The sequence below is a fragment of the Podarcis melisellensis genome (genome assembly GCF_964234715.1).
Source record: "Podarcis melisellensis genome assembly, chromosome: 5".
Taxonomy (NCBI): Eukaryota; Metazoa; Chordata; class Lepidosauria; order Squamata; family Lacertidae; genus Podarcis; species Podarcis melisellensis.
The window spans coordinates 62,358,427-62,378,665 of record NC_138537.1 but is presented as its reverse complement, the minus strand read 5'-3'; the positions used below and the strand labels follow the sequence as shown (position 1 = coordinate 62,378,665).

Genomic DNA, 20,239 nt, shown 5'->3' with positions numbered 1-20,239 from the left:
TGCAACCTTCATGAGAAGATCACACAAGGCCTTTGCTTTCTTATGAATTGTTGTCTCCATCAGGTGAGTTGTGAACTAGTTTTGAGATACCAGAAGCAAGTGCACTGCATCTGATGTCCTTTTGAGTTGCCCCATCGCTTGTGGATGACCTTTTCATCTATTCCTCAAATGCTTGTCACACTGCTACCAAACAGTACAATCCTATGCATGTCTATTCAGAAGTGTCTGGGAATATAAGCCCCACTGAATTCAATACTAATTACTTCTGAATAGACATGCACAGGACTGTAATGTAAAGTGCTATAGTTTCGATGCTGCAATCTTCCTTTTAGTGGAACTAAGTGCCGCTAAACAAAATGGGCATTCTGAGTAAACGTGTGTAGGACTAATCTAGCCAACCAGATGCCTATGGGAAGCCCACAAGAGGGACTCTTGAGTGCAACAAAGATCTCCCCTCCTGTGGTTTCCAGCAACTGGTGTTCAGAAGAAGCATGCAGCCTCTGACAGAGGAGGTAGAACACATCTATCAGGATTAGTAGCCACTGTCCGAGCACAATTCAAAGTGTTGGTGCTGACCTTTAAAGCCCTAAATGGCCTCGGTCCTGTAAACCTGAAGGAGCATCTCCACCTGCATCGTTCAGCCCGGACACTGAGATCCAGCGCCGAAGGCCTTCTGGCGGTTCCCTCATTGCGAGAAGTAAGGTTACAGGGAACCAGGCAGAGGGCCTTCTTGGTAGTGGCACCTGCCCTGTGGAACGCCCTCCCAGCAGATGTCAAGGCAATAAACAATTATTTTACTTTTAAAAGACAACTGAAGGCAGCCCTCTTTAGCGAAGTTTTTAATGTCTGATGCTGTATTGTTTTCACTACTCAGTTGGAAGCGGCCCAGAGTGGCTGGGGAAACCCAGCCAGATGGGCGGGGTATAAATAATTTATTATTATTATTATTATTATTATTATTATTATTATTATTATTATTATTACCTCCACGGCAGTCCTGAATCTTCCAACAGTGAGCTTTAACTGATATCCCTGAGTTCTAGTTTAACTTGAGAGGAAGAAAAACTTTTCTCTATCCAGTCCCTCTATACAATGCTTAATTTAACAGACTTCAATCACGCCACACTTACTTGACTTTTCTCCAAACTAAGAAGCTCCAAATGCTTGCAACCTTTCTTCCACCCCCTGGATCATTTTGTTGCCCTTTTCTGAAACTTTTCCAACTCTACAATATCATTACTGAAATGAAGTGACTAGAACTGTACATAGTACTTCCAAATTGGTTTCACCATACATTTGTATAACAACATGATTGTATTTTATTTTCAGTTCCTTTCTTAATGGTCCCCAGCATGGAATTTGCCTTTTTCACAGCTGCCTCACACTGGGTCAATGCATTCATCAAGCTATACATTATGATCCCAAGATCTCATTCCTGGCCAGTCACTGCCAGTTCAGACCCTGTGAGTGTATATGTGAAAATAATGTTTTTCTGCTTCAACGTGCAATCCCTTTTTGTTTTAATCACCCTGAACTATTAAGTATCGTCAGCAAACTTTGCTGCCTCACTGCTCACCTCATTTATGAAGAAATCAATAAGAACAGGTCCCAATACCAATCGTTGGAAAACTCCACTTTATACAGCCCTCCATCGGAGAAAGATTGTCCCATTTATTGCTACTCTTCTGTTACTTAACCAGTTCTTCCTGATTTTAAATGGTTACTGTTTATATTTCAATTTTAAATGGTACTGTTCATATTTCAATTTCCCCAAAATTGGTTATTTCAGGGGGGAAACTTGGGAAAATGTTTTTCCTTATGGCTTAAAAATTATAGAAATTGTTACATCTCTATGTGTGATACATCAATGAAATTACAGGATCTTACTCAGGCTCTTCCATTAATACCAATTCCATCACAGACTTGATAACTATCTATCCTACCTCCCGCTCCCATATCCTGCCTCCCACTCGCATCCACTATCACTTCACACACAAGGCATTTGGGCATAGTCAGTTTCAGGGTGTCCTTGAGCAAGAGGAAGCAGGACACAGAATGGGAAACAAGAACCAAGACAATGATCTTTGTTCCAGGCATGGGAAGAATAGATACAAATCAGTGGATTTGGGCTCCCACAATACCAAGTCCTACTTGAAGCAGAATTCAAGAACACACTGCTATTCATAATTAACATATTTTTGACCCTTGGTTTTCTCAATATGGCTCCTAGTGGAGCAGAATGAATATGCCAATAGTGAAACCATTTTAAATACTTTTACCAAGAAATCCAAATAATCTACTAATTTGGAAAATTAAATAATAAAGTTAAGCAAAATTCTAGTGAAATACTGTTACTATGTATAGAATAGACTAGAACAAAAACCCACCTATACCACAAAAAGGCACAGTGAGTGCTTTCTTCGAAGTCTACCCATTCTAGACCACAGTTAACAAAACAATGTTTGCAGTTAATGAGTTTGTTGACAACCACCAGTCAAAGTATTTTCTAGATAACTACAAGAAAAAATAAAACTATTTAACACACATATAAGAACCAATATTTCTTGCTAAACCACAAACCATTTTAGTTGTCTCTTGCATTTTTGCTCCATTTTAAAATCTTAGTATTTCCTTTTACAGTAACACTGTTCCCTCCATCTAAAAGCCTAACAAAAGTAACACAAGACCTTTTTAAAAACTCCCAACGAAATCTCTGAATATTTTCATTAGACCAAGTGACAGTGTGGACCTGTCATTTTAAGAACAATTAGGTACAAGCCACACAGAGGCTCACCATTTCGATTTTTTTTGCCAGGTGTCAGAATGGTTTTAATTGGCCTTACATGGGGATGTAATTAAATTAATCCAATGGTTCAATTTCAAGCTACAATGATAATTGCTGAAGGGGGTCTCGTATGCTGCTGTTATTGGGGCACCATGTTTGGCTACTCAGCAACTGCTGGCAGTAGTTTCTGTGCTGGAAACTTATTTTTCTCTCTGCATAGTATGTAAAATTTGTGCTTTATGCAACACTTGCAGAGATGAGTTGAAGAATTTGTATCAAGATGTGGCTACTTTGTGATTTCATGCTACAATTGCAGCTTTTTTAAAAATAGCATCTTCATGTACAGTATGAGGTACATATGAGCCATCATTTAGACAGGGGGAAACTCTTTAATGCCTGTAATTACTAACAGAAAGAGATGGAAAATCCATCAACAAGCTCCATAGACAACTGCTAGATTTTTTTTGTTTGGCAAAGACGTCAATTTTATTCATCAGTTTCTATTTTTGTATCACTTTGACCACAAGGTTCCCTACTTCATGGTTTCCTGTCTTCTTTGTATGTTTAATTGCTCAAACTCCTACACCACTTTCCCAGACCTATTGTTGTTTACAAAACTGTAGGTGCTTCATAACTAAGCCAATAAAAATCTTATATAGCTTCATTTTTTCTCTCATTTTCTAACAGCACGATAGTGGTTTATGTCTAAGGATTATCTTAGGAAACGTTGCAAAATTACTGAATGTTAGAATGACGTTGGTTTAGAAATTAAGTGGTTTTCAGCTGTAATGATTAAGTAAAAAGAAAAGAAAGGTTAAAAATCAAATGAAAAATAAGGGAGAGGATTTGCTTAATTAATAATTAGAAACTGGAATACAGAAAGGGGAGGTATGAGGTGGTCGGGGAAGTAAGTTATAAGAAAATAAGGGATTGAAATTATACTTGTTTTTGTTTGTGTTTTGTTTGTATTATTGTTTTGTTTTTATATAATTTTTGAAACTTTAATAAATATCTTTTTTTTAAAAAGATAGTGGTTTATGTCTTATAAACCTTAGGGCAAAAGACGCAGAACAATCAATTCAACCTTTCAAATGAGAAGGGACTATTTTTCTTTAGCTGCTAGTGAGCATTAACGTTTGTATAAAACATGTACAACCACTTCAGGAAATCATGGCTTTAAAACTGGGAATTCATGGGACTTCCTAATGTCATTGGACTACAACTCCCATCAGACCAAGCCAGTATGGCTAATTGTCAGGGACGATGGGAGTTGCAGTTCAACAATATCTGGAGGCCCAAAGGCTCCCCATGCCTGCTTTAAAATGTTAAGGATTAACTCAGACCTATCATCTTCTAATTTGCAAATGACCTTTACTGGCAGGTTACAGAAAGTAGGGAAAACAAACAAACTGCCTTGACCTGAGATGACTATTTGGGCCCACTATTTCGTACTTCAATTGTGTCTTGGCCAAGCTATGGCCTTTCTTAGAACAATTTAATTAGACCTCAGTGATCCATGTTCCAATAACCTCCCATACAGATTACTGCAATGTGCTCTATGTGGGGCTGCTCTTTAAAACAATCTGGAAGGTGCAGCTGGTGCAGAATGTGGGAGTTCAGCTGCTAGAGTATTGTACATCACTCCCAATTTTGAAAGCACTGTACTGAATGCCAGTGAAAACACAGTACCAGGCCTAATTCAGGATGCTGGTACTAGTGTACAAAGCCCTTTATGACTTGAGACACAAGTATCTGAAAAAGTACTTTTCTCTATATGTCCTGTGTCACAATGTATGTAACCAGGGGGTGAGACCCTTCTCATAGTGAAACCACCATGGATGGGAATGCAAGAGAGGGCTTTCCCACTGGTGGCGCCCTGCCTCTAGAACTCTCTCTTGGGAGAGATCTGGTAGACCTTCATTTGCCAAACTGAGGTGGAATTTGAAGAAGTTTGTGTTTGTGGAAGGGAATAGCTAGACATTGGAATTTCACGACAGACAATTAGTGCATATTATTTTGTTTATGCTGATATTACCCTGGGGACCCTTTGGGGGGAAGGGCAAGATCTAAGTTTAACGAATATTTTATTATTTATTAGATTTATATACCGCCCTTCATCACATGATCTCAGGATGGTTCACAGGAAAAAAATCAAATATAAATTAGCAGTAGACATTTGAAATATCCAGTGACTTTTGTCAACTTGCTACTAAAGATCCTTTCAACCACCCCCCCACTTACCACTGGCTAAGTTGGCTGGGGATGATGAGGACTGTAGTCCAACAGCAGAGCTAGAATGCTGAGGAGCTGCTCTGTGATAAAACAATGAGCTCAAGGTGATTGGTGGACATTTGGTGATTTTCTATTGTATTTTTACTGTACCCTTTGGTATTAATATGCTGCTCACAGCTTGAGGTGGCCCTTGAGCCAAAACATGATCTATAACTAAACCACAACTTAATAATGTGATATCTGGGGGCGTAAGGTTGAAAAACACTCCTTTAAATGAAGCTGCTTCTCCATGCAAAACATATGCTCTACTAGAGAGCTATATGAAAAGGATCTAGGAGTCTAGCAGAACACAAGCTTAACATTAGTGTGATGAAGCAATAAAAAAAGCTAATGCTATCTAGGCTGCATCAACAGAAGTATAGTGTCCAGATCAAGGGAAGTAACAGTACCATTCTATTCTGCTTTGGTCAGACCCTACCTAGAGTACTGTGTCCAGTTCCAGGCACCACAATTTAAGAAGGATATTGACAAGCTGGGATGCTTGCAGAGGAGGGTGACTAAGAGGATCAAGGTTCTGCAAGCCAAGCTTTAAGAGGAACAGTTGAGGGAGTTGGGTATGTTGAGCCTGGAAAAAAGACAAGAGATACGATAGCCATCTTCAAAGATCTGAACAGCTGCCACATGCAAGATGGAACAAGCTTGTTTTCTGATGCTCCAGAAGCTAGGACCTGAACCAATGGATTCAATTTACAAGAAAGGAAATTCCACCTAGGAAGAACTTTCTGACTGTAAAAGCTGTTCAACAGTGGTTGATTGGCCATCTCTTGGTGATTCTTTAGTTGCAATTGCTACATTGCTGGGGGTTGGACTAGGTTACTCTTGTGGTCCCTTCCAACTCTCCAGTTACATGATTCTATAAAGCATCTTTAAAAGCAGAGACATCACCTTGCTGGCAAAGGTCTGTATAGTTAAAGCTATGGTTTTCCCAGTAGTGATGTATGGAAGTGAGAGCTGGACCATAAAGAAGGCTGATCGCCTAAGAATTGATGCTTTTGAATTATGGTGCTGGAGGAGACTCTTGAGAGTCCCATGGACTGCAAGATGATCAAACCTATCTATTCTTAAGGAAATCAGCCCCGAGTGCTCACTGGAAGGACAGATCCTGAAGTTGAGGCTCCAATACTTTGGCCACCTCATGAGAAGAGAAGACTCCCTGGAAAATACCCTGATACTGGGAAAGATTGAGGGCAGGGCACAAGGAGAAGGGGACGACAGAGGACGAGATGGTTGGACAGTGTTCTTGAAGCTACCAGCATGAGTTTGACCAAACTGCGGGAGACAGTGGAAGACAGGAGTGCCTGGCGTGCTCTGGTCCATGGGGTCACGAAGACTTTGACACGACTAAACAAGAAGTATCGTCACAAGTTACAGCAAGACAATTATGTAAATAACTGCTGGCAGAAGCTCACTAGTTATTGCCAAGCCAGTGTAGCACAAGGCAGCTAGGTTTTAATTTACATGATCAGAAAAACGGTGAGGGCTATAACAGAGGCAGAGCACATGGTTCACATGCAGTTCCCAGGTTCAATCCCTAGAATACCCATTTCCAAATAGGGCTGTCTGAAACCCTGGAGAGCTTCTACCAGTCATTAGTCTAAAGACACAGAATCTGTGCCTGTCCCCAGTGTTGGTTATAGTCCAACATCATCAGTCCCAGACAGCATGGCCAAGAGTCAGGGATAATAGGAACTCTAGTCCAGCGACAGCTGAAAGTCCACATATTCTGCATCCCTGGTGTAGGAAATACTCAACTAGATGGATATGACAATTTCCTAGAAGTTTTTCAAATCAGCTTTTTATGAAGAAAGGTAACAGCACTGCTGCTTAACAGAAAGAATAACCCGAAGAAAACTTGTGATAAATAAAATACTGACCAAATGAACATAATGGGCCACAAGTTAACAGCTTCTAGGTTCCTAATTTGGTTTAGGACTACAGTGAAAGCACCTTTACTATGTGGGAACCTCATGCACCAGGATGCTCAAACACTGGGAAGGGCATGATGCACAGCTTCTTCGTATACAGTGGAGGCCTCCGTGCACACACATCATGCATAGACAGGCACAGACATTCAGAAAGGGAAACCCTAACAGCCTTGATGACTTCTCATTCATTTTCGTTTAGCCAGAAACCATAATTGTATGTGTGTGTGTGTGTCATCAGATTTCTCCACGGCCCTTTATTCAAACTCACTTAAAGTTGCGTTGAAATGAAGTTTGACACCTACCACCCACCGACCCCCTTAAAGCTCCGGGAGTCCCTAACTTTAGGGGGGGTGTGCAGGGCCCAAGATCCTTTCGTCTGCACTCATCCTTGCTTCTAGACTCCACAAAGCTTCTAGAATCCCGAGTATAGGGCGGTATATAAATTCAATAAATAATAGCAACAGTAAAAGCGGGGGGGGGGTGCCTGCCTACCACGACTCCATGAGCAGCCACCTCCCCACGAGGCATGCCTCCGGAGTAAGAAAGGCAGGCGCCTGCCGATATCCCGGGCTACTATACCAACCCGTGGAAAGAGCAATTAAACGAAGAACGAGGCGGAAACCCCCTTAGGACACCGCCTGCCCCCTCAGCCCACGCCTCCCCCCCCCCACCTCACACCGACCTGGAGACGGCCATGGCGAAGGAGAGACGGAGCTAAGGCCCGGCTGAGCAGGCAGGGAGCCACCGCGCTGCTGGCAGGAAGGAGCGGGGACAGGGCCTGGGCCTCCGGGAAGCGTGGCGCGGCCCGAGAGCGGGATGGCGACTCGGCGAGGCTTCGGCCCGCGGCGGCTCGAGCCCCCCTCCTCCCTTCGGCCGCCTGTACGAGCAGTAGCGACCAGAAACTCCACCCGCGCGGATTAAAGCCTCTATTCTCCCATCACCAGGGAGAAGCCCGACGCCTGGTTTTATATGAGCAGCCATCTTGTATTTATTCCCTTCCTCCATGGAAGCCGCTTCCTGATTGGCATGGACGCCAGACCGCAGCCAATGGGAAGCGTCCTCTGAAGAGAAGCGCGGGGGAGGGGACAAGCAGGGGTCGGAGAGGAGTTCGCGGAGCCTGCTGAGGAGGCGGCGGCGGCGGCCATTCTTACGGGGCAGTACCATTCGCCAAACCGGATGGGGGTGGGGGTGAAAGGAAGACTCGGTAGCTTTAGCGGTTTCCCATCCGCGAAATAAGGAGAAATAATATATCCTCCCCCACACTCTTCCAGTGTCTCCGAAAATAAACTCAACTTGGAAAATAAAGCGGTGAGTGTGTTAGTTCCTGGAGAAATAGGTCTGTTGTCCCCTGTTCTTGCTTGCAGGTTTCCCGCAGGCATTTGGTTGGCCGCTGTGAGAACAGGTTGCTAGACTAGACGAGCTATTGGACTCATCCCGCAGTCTCTTCTTATGTTACTGCTGTATGTTATTCCCCAGAAAATGCCCATGTGGCATTTCTAGCTTCCATTTCAGTTACAGAAGGGAATTGAATAAACATTGTTAGGGTTGCACTATTACTATAGCAGTTCCACATTTGGCTTTCTCTTGCCCTATTTATGGTGAATGAATTGGCTACTGTGCCCCTGGCCGAGAGAATGTCATGCTGATGAGTTCAGTTTTAGGTCAGTTTCAGAAAGAAAAAGTAGACCGTAAGGAATCAACTCAGACTTACGCACTGTCATGGAAGTACTGTTGAGCACATTTGATGATGATGATAAAATGGGCATAATGATGATATTGGGCATAATATTCAAATTGACTCTTGGTTAAGGCTATAGAATGTTGGAATTAATTTCACTGTGTGTATGATCTTGAAAGAAAACATAATGAAACTGATTTACAGATGGTATTTAACCAACTAAATTAGCTAAGATGCACAGAATGAAAAATAGGAAATGTTGGAAATGTAATAAAGAAGGAGATTTTTATCATATGTGGTAGACTTGTGATAAAGTTAAAACATTTTGGGAGAATATATATAATGAGTTAAAGAAAAGGTTAAAATATACTTTTCCTAAGAAACCTGAAGCCTTCCTGTTGGGAATGGTAGGGGCTGAAATATCCAGATTAGACCAGAGATTTCTGTATTTATGTATGCCACCACAGCAGCAAGAACTTTACTTGGCTAAAACAGAAACAAGAAGAAATCCCGATGATATAGGATTGGCAAACAAAGATGATGGACTATGCGGAACTGGCAAACCTGACAGGAAAAATCAGAGTGACCAAGTGTTCCAGAGAGACTAGAGTAAATTAATTTCATATATAGAAAATCAGTGTACACATTTAAAAACACTAGCAGGATTGAGATAAAACTTGCAATGTTTATAAGAAGAATTTTTCTACTTGTACAGTGGTACCTCGGGTTACATATGCTTCAGGTTACATACGCTTCAGGTTACAGACTCCGCTAACCCAGAAATAGTACCTCGGGTTAAGAACTTACGCTTCAGGTTACAGACTCCGCTAACCCAGAAATAGTACATCGGGTTAAGAACTTTACTTCAGGATGAGAACAGAAATCGTGCAGTGGCGGCGCGGCAGCAGCAGGAGGCCCCATTAGCTAAAGTGGTGCTTCAGATTACGAACAATTTCAGGTTAAGAACAGACCTCCGGAACGAATTAAGTACGTAACCAGAGGTACCCCTGTATTTTAAAAATCTGAATAGTTTAGAAAAATGTAGAACTGTGATGATATAATTGTGTGGAATTAAGAAATGTCTTAGAAAACCAGAAGATGAATGGAGGGAAGCAGAGAGCTTGGCAGAGCTAAAAGTTAAAATGTGTTATAAATTGATATATTAATATTAAAAATTTGGAATATATATATATATATATAGAGAGAGAGAGAGAGAGAGAGAAAGTACTGTTGAGCACACTGAAAATCTAAAAATGCAAGAAATAGAAGGTGTTGTCACAAGGAGACTCTGCAGTAGATAATGCTAACAAAGCTGCACTCTTCCTGCCTCTTTTAAGCTTGAACACCATTTAAATACTGAGTGCTATAACAATCTTTATAATGGGAAAGAACATGAGATTCCCGCTGCTTCGATAACTTGGTGTATGTTCACAATACCACCTCAAAACCACTTTTTCTGGTGAATTTTACAGCTCTTTCCCCCCAGCTATTCACATCAGCATGGCTTCATTAGTGTCAGATTAATTTCTGTTTGCGTGTGCACCATCTTTACTTATGCAGAGGTGTTCACACCTTGGCTAGAGATGAATTAGGAAGGGCTTAAGCACTCCAATCAGTGTGAAACTGGTTTGCGAAAGAACACATCAGATAGTATTTTAGAACCAGGTAAAGGACACATATGTATTTTGGATAACGTGAATATGGATTAAAACCCAGCACTGGAAACAGGGTGAGTGCACAGTAAACAGGAATGTGAATACAGCCTTAGTTAATTCATCAGCTCTCACCAACTAATCCCCTTGAATTTCACATATTCCATAATTCTATAGGTGCAATCTTTAGATGCTGAAAGGATCGTGAACTAGCCCAAATTCAACAAAAATAATTACCAATCATAAAAAGGCCACATTTTAACTTTTTTTTTACACAGCCCAATCAAACACTTAGAAAACTCTAATGAGCTCTGAAATATCAGCTCCACCAAGACAGACTAAAGACTGATATAGTCCTTTTTACAAAAGCCCTAAACATGCCCACACAATATTATCTTCTGTAATAGAAAGTATGAGAAATAATTTATAGGTTAATGTTAACTCCACCCAACCCTAAATTTCAGCAGTCATCAATCTCCAACTAAGTCATAGTGAGAGTAAAGGTAAAGGTACCCCTGCCTGTACGGGCCAGTCTTGACAGACTCTAGGGTTGTGCGCTCATCTCACTCTAGAGGCCGGGAGCCAGCGCTGTCCGCAGACACTTCCGGGTCATGTGGCCAGCATGATGAAGCTGCTCTGGCGAACCGGCACCAGAGCAGCACACGGAAACGCCGTTTACCTTCCCGCTATAAAGTGGTACCTATTTATCTACTTGCACTTAGGGGTGCTTTCAAACTGCTAGGTGGACAGGAGCTGGGACCGAATGACGGGAGCTCACCCCGCCGTGGGGATTCGAACCGCCGACCATGCGATCGGCAAGTCCTAGGCACCGAGGTTTTACCCACAGCGCCACCCGCGTCCCTCATAGTGAGAGTAAAGGTAAAGGTAAAGGTACCCCTGCCCGTACGGGCCCGTCTTGACAGACTCTGGGGTTGTGCGCCCATCTCACTCAAGAGGCCAGGGGCCAGCGCTGTCCGAAGACACTTCCGGGTCACGTGGCCAGCGTGACATCGCTGCTCTGGCGAGCCAGAGCCGCACACGGAAACGCCGTTTACCTTCCCGCTGGTAAGCGGTCCCTATTTATCTACTTGCACCCGGAGGTGCTTTCGAACTGCTAGGTTGGCAGGCGCTGGGACCGAGCAGCGGGAGCGCACCCCGCCGCAGGGATTCGAACCGCCGACCTTTCGATCGGCAAGTCCTAGGCGCTGAGGCTTTAACCCACAGCACCACCTGCGTCCCTCATAGTGAGAGTAGACCCATTTAAATCAATTGACTTAAATTACAGCCCTTACATTATGACTGTGAAAACATAAATAGAGCCCTGTTGGATTTTATGAACATAAGTTTGTAGCACTGAATTTATTTAGGTCATACTACATACTACATTGTGCTGGAAATGTTGCCTTACGTCATACATTTTTCAGCAATTCATTACAGTATTTTAATGATGTGACCTAAACACACCTTAAAAACATGTTTCCCTGGGCAGTACCTTGATTGATTCAGAACCTAGATGGGACCTAGATACTATATGTAGCCTAGATTTAAAGATTAAATAACATTATGCTATATTTAGCCTTAAGCCCCCAAATAGGGTTGCCAGGTCACAACCCAGAGCGCATGTGTGCCCTTATACAGCACCACAATAACACAAATCTATGCAGCTGTGGCTTCTTCTGCCTTGAACACCCTTCTGTGCCTTGGCCACCCATCTCTTTCTGACTGCTGCGCAGCATATTGAGAGCCCTGCTTCCTCCAACAGTGGAGAAAGGTGTGTGGATTAATGGACTGGGGGAGAAACAGGGTGGGAGAAGTGGTGGCTGCATCCTCATTTGCAGATTGGATGGCTTTCCCTCTTAACTAGCCTGTGCCACCCAGTGAATGCCTGCTACTCCCATATTTGGTGCTTGTGTCATTGCTTTGGCAGTGTGGTATTAGTTGCTGTCTCCCATGCTGCACAGCACCCACTATTAGTTCCATTTAGTCCCACCATACCTTTCTCAATAGCCTTGTATTAGAGTTGGGCTATTTTCTCCTTTCCCGTTTTACTATTTCTGATCTTCCCTTCTCGTTGGATGTTCCAGCCCACAATATGGAAGTGTGTTGTGGTGGATATAGTCTTGTGCTTCCATCAGGAAAATCTCAATTCATTCACCAGTCAGATATGAAACGCACACTGAGCTTGTCCAAGTCAGGTTTAAACACTGAGCGCGTGTGGATAAAGTGGGAAACCTGCTCGTAAAATACCCTTGGAAGAAAAAAAGACATCCTCTCAAGTAACCTGGTCCTGAGTTATTCAGCCTTACATGTTAGTACCAATACCTTAAATCTGGCCAAGTAGCAGATTGGTAGCCAGTATAAATCCTGCAAGCAAGGTGATATATGCTGGTAGCGGTTTGCCCCCACAAGCAACTGAGCTTTATGAATCATGGTGTTTTTTGTTCCCACAAGAAACAAGAGTCTCTTCAAGTGCTTGCTTGCTTACCACCACAGGAACGAGTAGCAGCTAAGGCTATGGACGGACATCTCAATCCAATCTGTGGCCCCAGATTGGGTCAATTTGCTTTGTGCTGCCCCGTCCCTCCCCAAATCTGTCCCCAAAGCAATTCGTTGGTGGGGTTTAGGATTTTTAAATCCCTATTTTAACACGTTTAATTTAATAAAATAAAATAAACCAATAGTCCTGTAGTCTTGATACTGATCTTGCTTCTAGATTCTAGTTTTTTGTTTTTTTTTTGAGATACTGCTTATAGTAGTACAGGTTAAGTACTTAATTTGTTCTGGAGGTCCGTTCTTAACCTGAAACTGTACTTAACCTGAAGCACCACTTTAGCTAATGGGGCCTCCTGCTGCTGCTGCTGCACCGCCAGAGCACGATTTCTGTTCTCATCCTGAAGCAAAGTTCTTAATGTGAAGCACTATTTCTGGGTTAGCGGAGTCTGTAACCTGAAGAAGTGTATGTAACCTGAAGCGTATGTAACCTGAGGTACCACTGTACTTAAAAATCCTCCAAAAACATGACAGGAGAATAATGATGAATGCCGCCAATGACAGTGAGGACTCTACACAGCTATCTTCAAGCCTGAAATTTCTTTACCTGTTTGTAATATACAACACGGAATTGAAATTCAACATTGAAGGGAACATGCTGCTGAGATTACATGGGCAGGATACTAATAGAGCACAAGTCCTCAAGTTTACAATTTTTCTCAGTGGGTAGGTTCCCTTGCTGTCATGCTTTTAAAATAGGAAATACAGTGGTACCTCAGGTTACGAACAGCCTAGTTAATGAACTTTTTGGATTACGAACACTTCAAGCCCGGAAATGAGTGTTCTGGGTTGCGTTTTTTTTGTGTGTGGTATACGAACATACTCCGTTCGGGGGTGCACGTCCGTTTTGAGTGCCACACTTCCATTATCCGGCAGCAGAGAGGGGGGCTTTCAAGGCTTTTCCCACAGCTGTGAGGGAGGGCAGCTGCGCACCGCTAGCCATCTGGTTGGTGGGCGCGCAACTCCCCCCCCCCATGCTGCTGCGGGAGATGCATGCTCTAGGGAGCATTTCCCACAGCAGCGTGGTGTGTGTGTGTGAATCTGTGTGGAACCAAGTTCAGCTACTGATTGATTGATTGATTGACTGACTGTGTGACTGCGGAAATGGATAAAAGTCCCCCATCCAAACAATGACTATCATCAGTGCAAGTAAGAATTTTTTGTAATTTTTATTTTTATCATCTACAATACTGTTTTATTTATTTTATAGTACAGTACATTGATTATTGCTTTCATTTTATGGATCAATGGTCTTGTTAGATAGTAAAATTCATGTTAAATTGCTGATTTAGGGGTTGTTTTTAAAAGTAAGGAATGGATTAACCCATTTTGCATTACTTTCTATGGGAACGCGTGCCTTGGTTTAAGAACACTTTGGTTTAAGAACAGACTTCCGGAACTGATTAAGTTCATAAACCAAGATACCACGGTACTGAGAAATTCAAATTGCTACCATCAAATGAATTGACCACATTACCATAACTCTTTTATTTTCACATTTTGCAATGTATTTCCTTTCAAATTAATAGTAAAAGTTTATTGAGAGCACTCTTTGTCTTTAAATTATTTTATTACACATTTTGTAAGTTGAAGCAATATATGTACACTTCAAAATAGGAGAAGTGAGAAGAACACAGCTTCTGTGGTGCTGTAAGCTGCGGTCTTCCAATTTCACTATAGGTAACCACTATTTTATTTTACAGAAGTTGAACATTTGTCTCCACATACACGTAACAAATGTACCACTATCTACATGTAAAAAACCCCAAACATTTGTGGAAACTAGTCTTACTACTGATACGAGTGCTGTAATTTTTAAAGATATGCTTCTTCAGTTTGAGAAAAGGTTTGGTCCCCACACAAGGGGTAATGGGTAAACATGCATGGCCACATATACTTGGCTCATTTCCAAATCTGGTGCAGTTTTGGAGGTAAATCATAGTGTGATCTATCTTCGTCTTCAGATGCATAGTCTAAAGGCAAACCATAATTGTAATCAATTGTTACTACAGGCAATCTTTGCCTTTGCTCTGTCTCCCTTGCAATTTTATGTTGAAGTTCCCTTCCAGGGTCCACTGAAACTGAACTAACTTTCTGTTGCACGGATGAAGAGTGATGTACTGGCTGTGAGGGATATAGTGCAAATCTGGTTTTTCTTCCTTTGTTAATTTCATCATTAGAAGGACGGCTTCTCCTGTAATCTTCAGGGCAATCAGGTCTATAATGTGAAAACAATTATTAATTGTAAACTTATTCAACTGATCAGGCAGTCATCAAAGACAGGAGAGACAAGCATAAAAGGTTGCACTTTACAAAAAGATCTATGAATTGCTCATTGAAACATAAGTAATATGCATTATTTTCCTGAATACTTCCTTTCTTTGGAAAGGAACCTGTCAAATTAAAAATGTAAAAGGTGTACTCCTCCAAGTGATGATAACGAAATTCCCTCCTAAAAGCTTTTTAGTTTCAATACATTTCACCGGAAAAATGTTACCTGTATAGGTCCCATTGCATAGGAAGATTCATACCTGCATACAAGGCTCAGCCTCTACTCAAGAAGAGATTTCAGGGGTCTCTTCTGAAATATGATCCACGCACACAGTGAGATGATCATGCTATGTGAGAACAAGAAGTCTCGTGCATGCTGAGACCCTTGTGTATATCCACCCCACTCAGAATTTTGGACTGTGGCGACATAATACAGCATTAGTGTTTTGAGATACAGAGCAATCTAAAGCCTCTTTGTGCTGGTCTGGAGGTGTGGTTCGTTGGACCGAGTGGAGGTATTGCTCCAACAGCCTCCCGCCACCTGTGGAGTGATGCCAGCAACACAATGTCAGTGCAGACCTTCTCTTTTTGCCTGCCAAACAGGCAGATGTGAGGCCTACCAGTGGGATCCCCACCCCACTGGTAAATAGCCCCAAAGAAGAGGGCTCTGAGGGCAGGTCGATGCAGAGATCTGCCTGCCCCTACTTTCTGTCCCAGCCACCATGAATGGCAGGGCTGCAGATGTAGTGGTGGCCCTGCCAGTCTGTTCAGCCCCACCGGACTGGGTTAGGATTTCCCCCCCTTTATTGCTTCCCCTTCTGTCTTCCACTGAGACTGTCAAATATCTTCCTAAGAATATGATCAAACACATTGTCTCAACAGGAATATCCCCAAACACAAATACTTAATTATTTTGCTGCTTCATCCCAGTGTAAATCAAATTAGCTTATAATGAATTGTTGCAATCGAAAATGGTTATTTCCTGACTTCCTGCTGTATAAATAATAGTATACGGTAGGTTACATGTTATAATACATAGGGACGCAGGTGGCGCTGTGGGTTAAACCACAGAGCCTAGGACTTGCCGACCAGAAGGTTGGCGGTTCAAATCCCTGCGACAGGGTGAGCTCCCGTTGCTTGGTCCCTGCTCCTGCCAAACTAGCAATTCGAAAGCACATCAAAATGCAAGTAGATAAATAGGTACCGCTCCGGCGGGAAGATAAACGGTGTTTCCATGCACTGCTCTGGTTCGCCAGAAGCGGCTTAGTCCTGCTGGCTACATGACCTGGAAGCTGTACGCCGGCTCCCTCGGCCAATAAAGCGAGGTGAGCGCCGCAACCCCCGAGTGGGTCATGACTGGATCTAATGGTCAGGGGTCCCTTTAACTTTACTTTACATGCTATATATCACACAGGCAGAGAAACAGGTTTGTGGTCAGCAGCATGAATCCACACCACACTGACCAGATACCAACCCTAAGGATCAGTGACTTCAGGCCTTCTCTACTAAGGCCTCATTTGATGTGATGATGTGATTTCCTTTAAAGACTTTTAGAACTATATTGCTTTCACTGCCACTTGATCCTGATAAGCCATCCAAATTTTAAGAGGGCATCATTAAAAAGAAATAAATGAAAACTTCTTTAGGGCTACAATTCTGAGTCCAATTATACCCAGTAAAATTAATGTTATCTGGAGCCACAATGCTACCTATCTCCTACCCACAGTTAAGATACTAGGAAACCAGCTGCAGGATTCTCTCCAAACCCTCCTCTGTTGGATGCACACACTACTCCACTACCTTAACTACAAAAGGGACACATTAGAACTGACCCCCAACCACATCCAATTCTAACCAGGATTTCCAGTTAAGCATAATTTGAAGCCAGAGTTTGATCTTGATCAAAATCCTTTTTAGACTGGAACCGATGAATTAGTTTGTGCTGTTGTATCGCTTAACAGCAGCCATGGTGGGAGAAAGGAACTGAGAAGAGGGTGGAGGAGATGTAGGGTGTGATTTCAGAGACTGCTCCTAATTATAGCTAAGAGGGAACCAAAAGTTGTACCTGCTCCAGCCTCTAAAGAAAAATCTTTATTTTCAAAGCTGAGTTCCTCAAGAATGAAGTAATTCTATGAAAGGATGTATTATGTCCACAGGAAACTGTCTTGTTGCAAAAACAAAGCAGGAGTATGTATATTATTAGAAAATGTCAATCTTTTAGTTTATATTTTTGAATGTGAATCAGTGGCATGCTCTGCATAAATGCCATGACAACGCCTTTACCTGCAATCTCTATTATAATCATTTTCTCTGTGAAGTAAAGGAGATTCTGTGAAGTGCTCATGAGAAAGAAAAGGATGACCTCTATAAGGAGCAAAACGGACATATTAAAATAGTGGAAAGTAAGAAGCAATCTGAGTATAAATAATATATATAATAATTGGCATAACATTAAAAATATATATGGAATATGAAGTTTATATAGTCAGAAAGTTAATTGTATAAGGAGCTTAAAGAAAAACAGTATTTGAAACTTGATAATTTTCACCAGTATTTGTGTTTTCAATTCCATAAATACAATATACTATCAAAACTATAATTTGCTAATCTGGCTAGGTTACAGAATTCCACTGTAGATGGGAATATCAAAAATAGCCAGGATATCAGGCTCCTTGACCTCAGAAATCTTAAATCTAGCAGTACATAAACGGAAAAGGAGTCTTCCTAACTGCTTTGTACTGTTCTTCCGTTGTATTAGTTAATAGCAGCTACTGTCAAACACAGGAAACTGATCTAGAGAGATGTATACTCTGAGCCAGTAGGGTAATTCTTACCTTTCTAAATATTCTTCACATGGCACATCATCTTGGGGCATGAGGTCATTAAAAGGTCCCCTATTTCGAAAACCTTTCAGTTGTGTTTCCTCAGCGACATCACTGTAAGACTGATCACCATGAAAACGTCTACATCTTGATCCAGAACCTATATCATCAAAATCTTCTAGTGGCACCTCTCTTTGTAAGTCATCGATGTGATGCTGGTGGTCGGGGAAAGGTGCCATTCTTTGTCCATGTCCCCTACTAACAAACTCAAAGTCTCCTACTGGTGGCTGCATATCATCATGAGGGGGACAGTCATGAAAACGTCTAACTCTTTGCAGAGATCTCTTGTGGAATGTTAGGTCTTTTAACTGCACGTGGGGTTGAAAGCCATCATTAGACTGCGGTTCATAAAATGGTCTCCTCCTTTCCACATGGCCCTCCTCAACCTCCGTATCTAGCAGCATACTTCTGAGAACAGGGATGTCAGGAAACTGTATTTGCCTCTGATCAAGACCCACATTACTAAGATCTTCTGGTGACGCCCTTCCTGGAAAGTCATCAGAAAACTGATCATGGAAAGGACTCAGCCTATGTTCTGAGCCCCTCAAATCCATCCGGAGCATTTCTTCTTGATAGTCATCATCATAATACTGGCGGTCAGGGAAATGCCTTTGACTTATTTGTACCAGTGGCTGCAAATCATCTTGAAATTGGTGATCGTGATACGGTTTTCGCCGTTGTCCTGGACCTTTGTTAATGAAATCGAACTCTCTCAATTGAACCTGTTCTGGTAATTCATTGTGGCCATAGTCAAAAACTCTTACTCTTTTCCCAGGCCTGTTAAGGAAAGGGTTCTCATTTTAAGAAAGGCAAGTATTGAAATGAGCAGATAAAACCAAAATGTAAAGAAATATCTCATCTCTTAAGAGTATCACACTTACAATTTATATTTTTGGTCATAGTTTTAATGTTTGCATGTCAGTTTTCATTATAGAAGAAATCCTTGAGTGGAATTATTTTGACCTTTACTGCACTTTCCACAATTTAAAACCTAATTATCATTAAATTATACCTTAATTGTAAGCATTACTTTAGAACTATACAGATTTCATTGTTCTGACAATATTTTTCATACTTTCTACTTAAGAAAAATGAATTTCTGCAGGTTACCTAGGATATTCTTCATTTGGGAATCTATCAATATGTCCATCAATATCATTTGGTGGCGGTGCAATATCTCCATCAGTATCCCATAAATTCATTCCAAGATTGCTAGAAAATGTAAAAACAGAATGTATTAATTGTTTGCTGAAGTTACTGATGGAAAAATACAAAGCAACATTATAATGAAGAAAGGAGGAAATTTTCAACCATATTTATCGGTTTCACACCTGTATGTAAATATATGTTTATACTTCCACAATGCTAGCTCTTGCTGTACAGTTGTATTTTTATAAGCAAGGGACAGATGTGTTTAATCAGCCTGTAGGACACCAGATTTCATATTAGGATATGTTACTCTTTACTTATCAGTTTATCAGTATAGTGCAGTGTTTCCCAACCTTGGGCCTCCAGCTGTTTTTGAACTACAACTCCCATCATCCCTGACTAGCAAGACCAGTGGCAAGGGATGATGGGAATTGTAGTCCAAAAACAGCTGGAGGCCCAAGGTTGTGAAACACTGGTTTAGTGTATTTTCAGGAAGTGAACAAAAAAGTTGTCAGGTTTGCATTTTTTTTTGTACAGAAATTATCAGTTTAAACTAAATGTAGAGATACTTCCTATTCTATTGAGTCAAGAAGGAAGCTTCTATTGATTCTGGAAGCTTCTCTGTGTGATACAAGCTGGAAGTTTCTAGCTAACAAGCAAACTTCTATTCTGCATAGAAACAAGCAGAAGGTTCCTGATGTTTGGGTAATTCCTTCAGAGAAGATGAACAGCTGGTTTAAATGGGATCTGTTATCTCTTTCTGTCAAGGTCATGCTGACAATAATAATAGGCCAGAAGGAGCCTATTTCTTTCCTCTGTTCTTCTTCACTTCCAGTCTCTTTTCTTCTGCTCTGTACATAGTATGCTTAAGCAGTGCTTCCCCCCCCCAAAAAAAAATGTTTAGGGGTACTCTCATTTTCCTACTCATATTGAAACACTGCCCCTCAATGAGGCCAAACTTAAGATTCACAAAATGTTTAGGGGTAGGTGTACCCCTGTGTCCCCGCAGAAAAAAGCACTGTGCTTAAGTGTTGAGGTTTTAGTCATATTGTAAG

At 41.7% G+C, this 20,239-nt stretch overlaps 2 protein-coding genes across 5 annotated transcripts in view; both read right to left on the bottom strand.

The window, feature by feature from the left end:
- Positions 1 to 8,205, bottom strand: part of BTAF1 (B-TFIID TATA-box binding protein associated factor 1) — a 40,385-nt gene extending 32,180 nt beyond the window's left edge. Inside the window, exon 1 of the mRNA XM_081911619.1 lies at positions 7,685 to 8,205. Within this exon, the coding sequence (XP_081767745.1) occupies positions 7,685 to 7,698 (14 nt within the window). The 5' untranslated portion in view covers positions 7,699 to 8,205. The remainder of the gene's footprint in view (positions 1 to 7,684) is intronic.
- Positions 8,206 to 14,433: 6,228 nt separating this feature from the next.
- Positions 14,434 to 20,239, bottom strand: part of LOC309370701 (uncharacterized protein) — a 26,976-nt gene continuing 21,170 nt past the window's right edge. For 3 of the 4 annotated variants that reach the window (XM_081912727.1, XM_081912730.1, XM_081912729.1), the window contains 4 exons: positions 19,146 to 19,247; positions 17,988 to 18,812; positions 17,437 to 17,517; positions 14,434 to 15,100 (listed from right to left, as the gene is read on the bottom strand). In XM_081912727.1, the coding sequence (XP_081768853.1) occupies positions 14,785 to 15,100; positions 17,437 to 17,517; positions 17,988 to 18,812; positions 19,146 to 19,247 (1,324 nt within the window). In that variant the 3' untranslated portion in view covers positions 14,434 to 14,784. The remainder of the gene's footprint in view (positions 15,101 to 17,436; positions 17,518 to 17,987; positions 18,813 to 19,145; positions 19,248 to 20,239) is intronic. The other variant, XM_081912728.1, reaches the window with a different exon arrangement.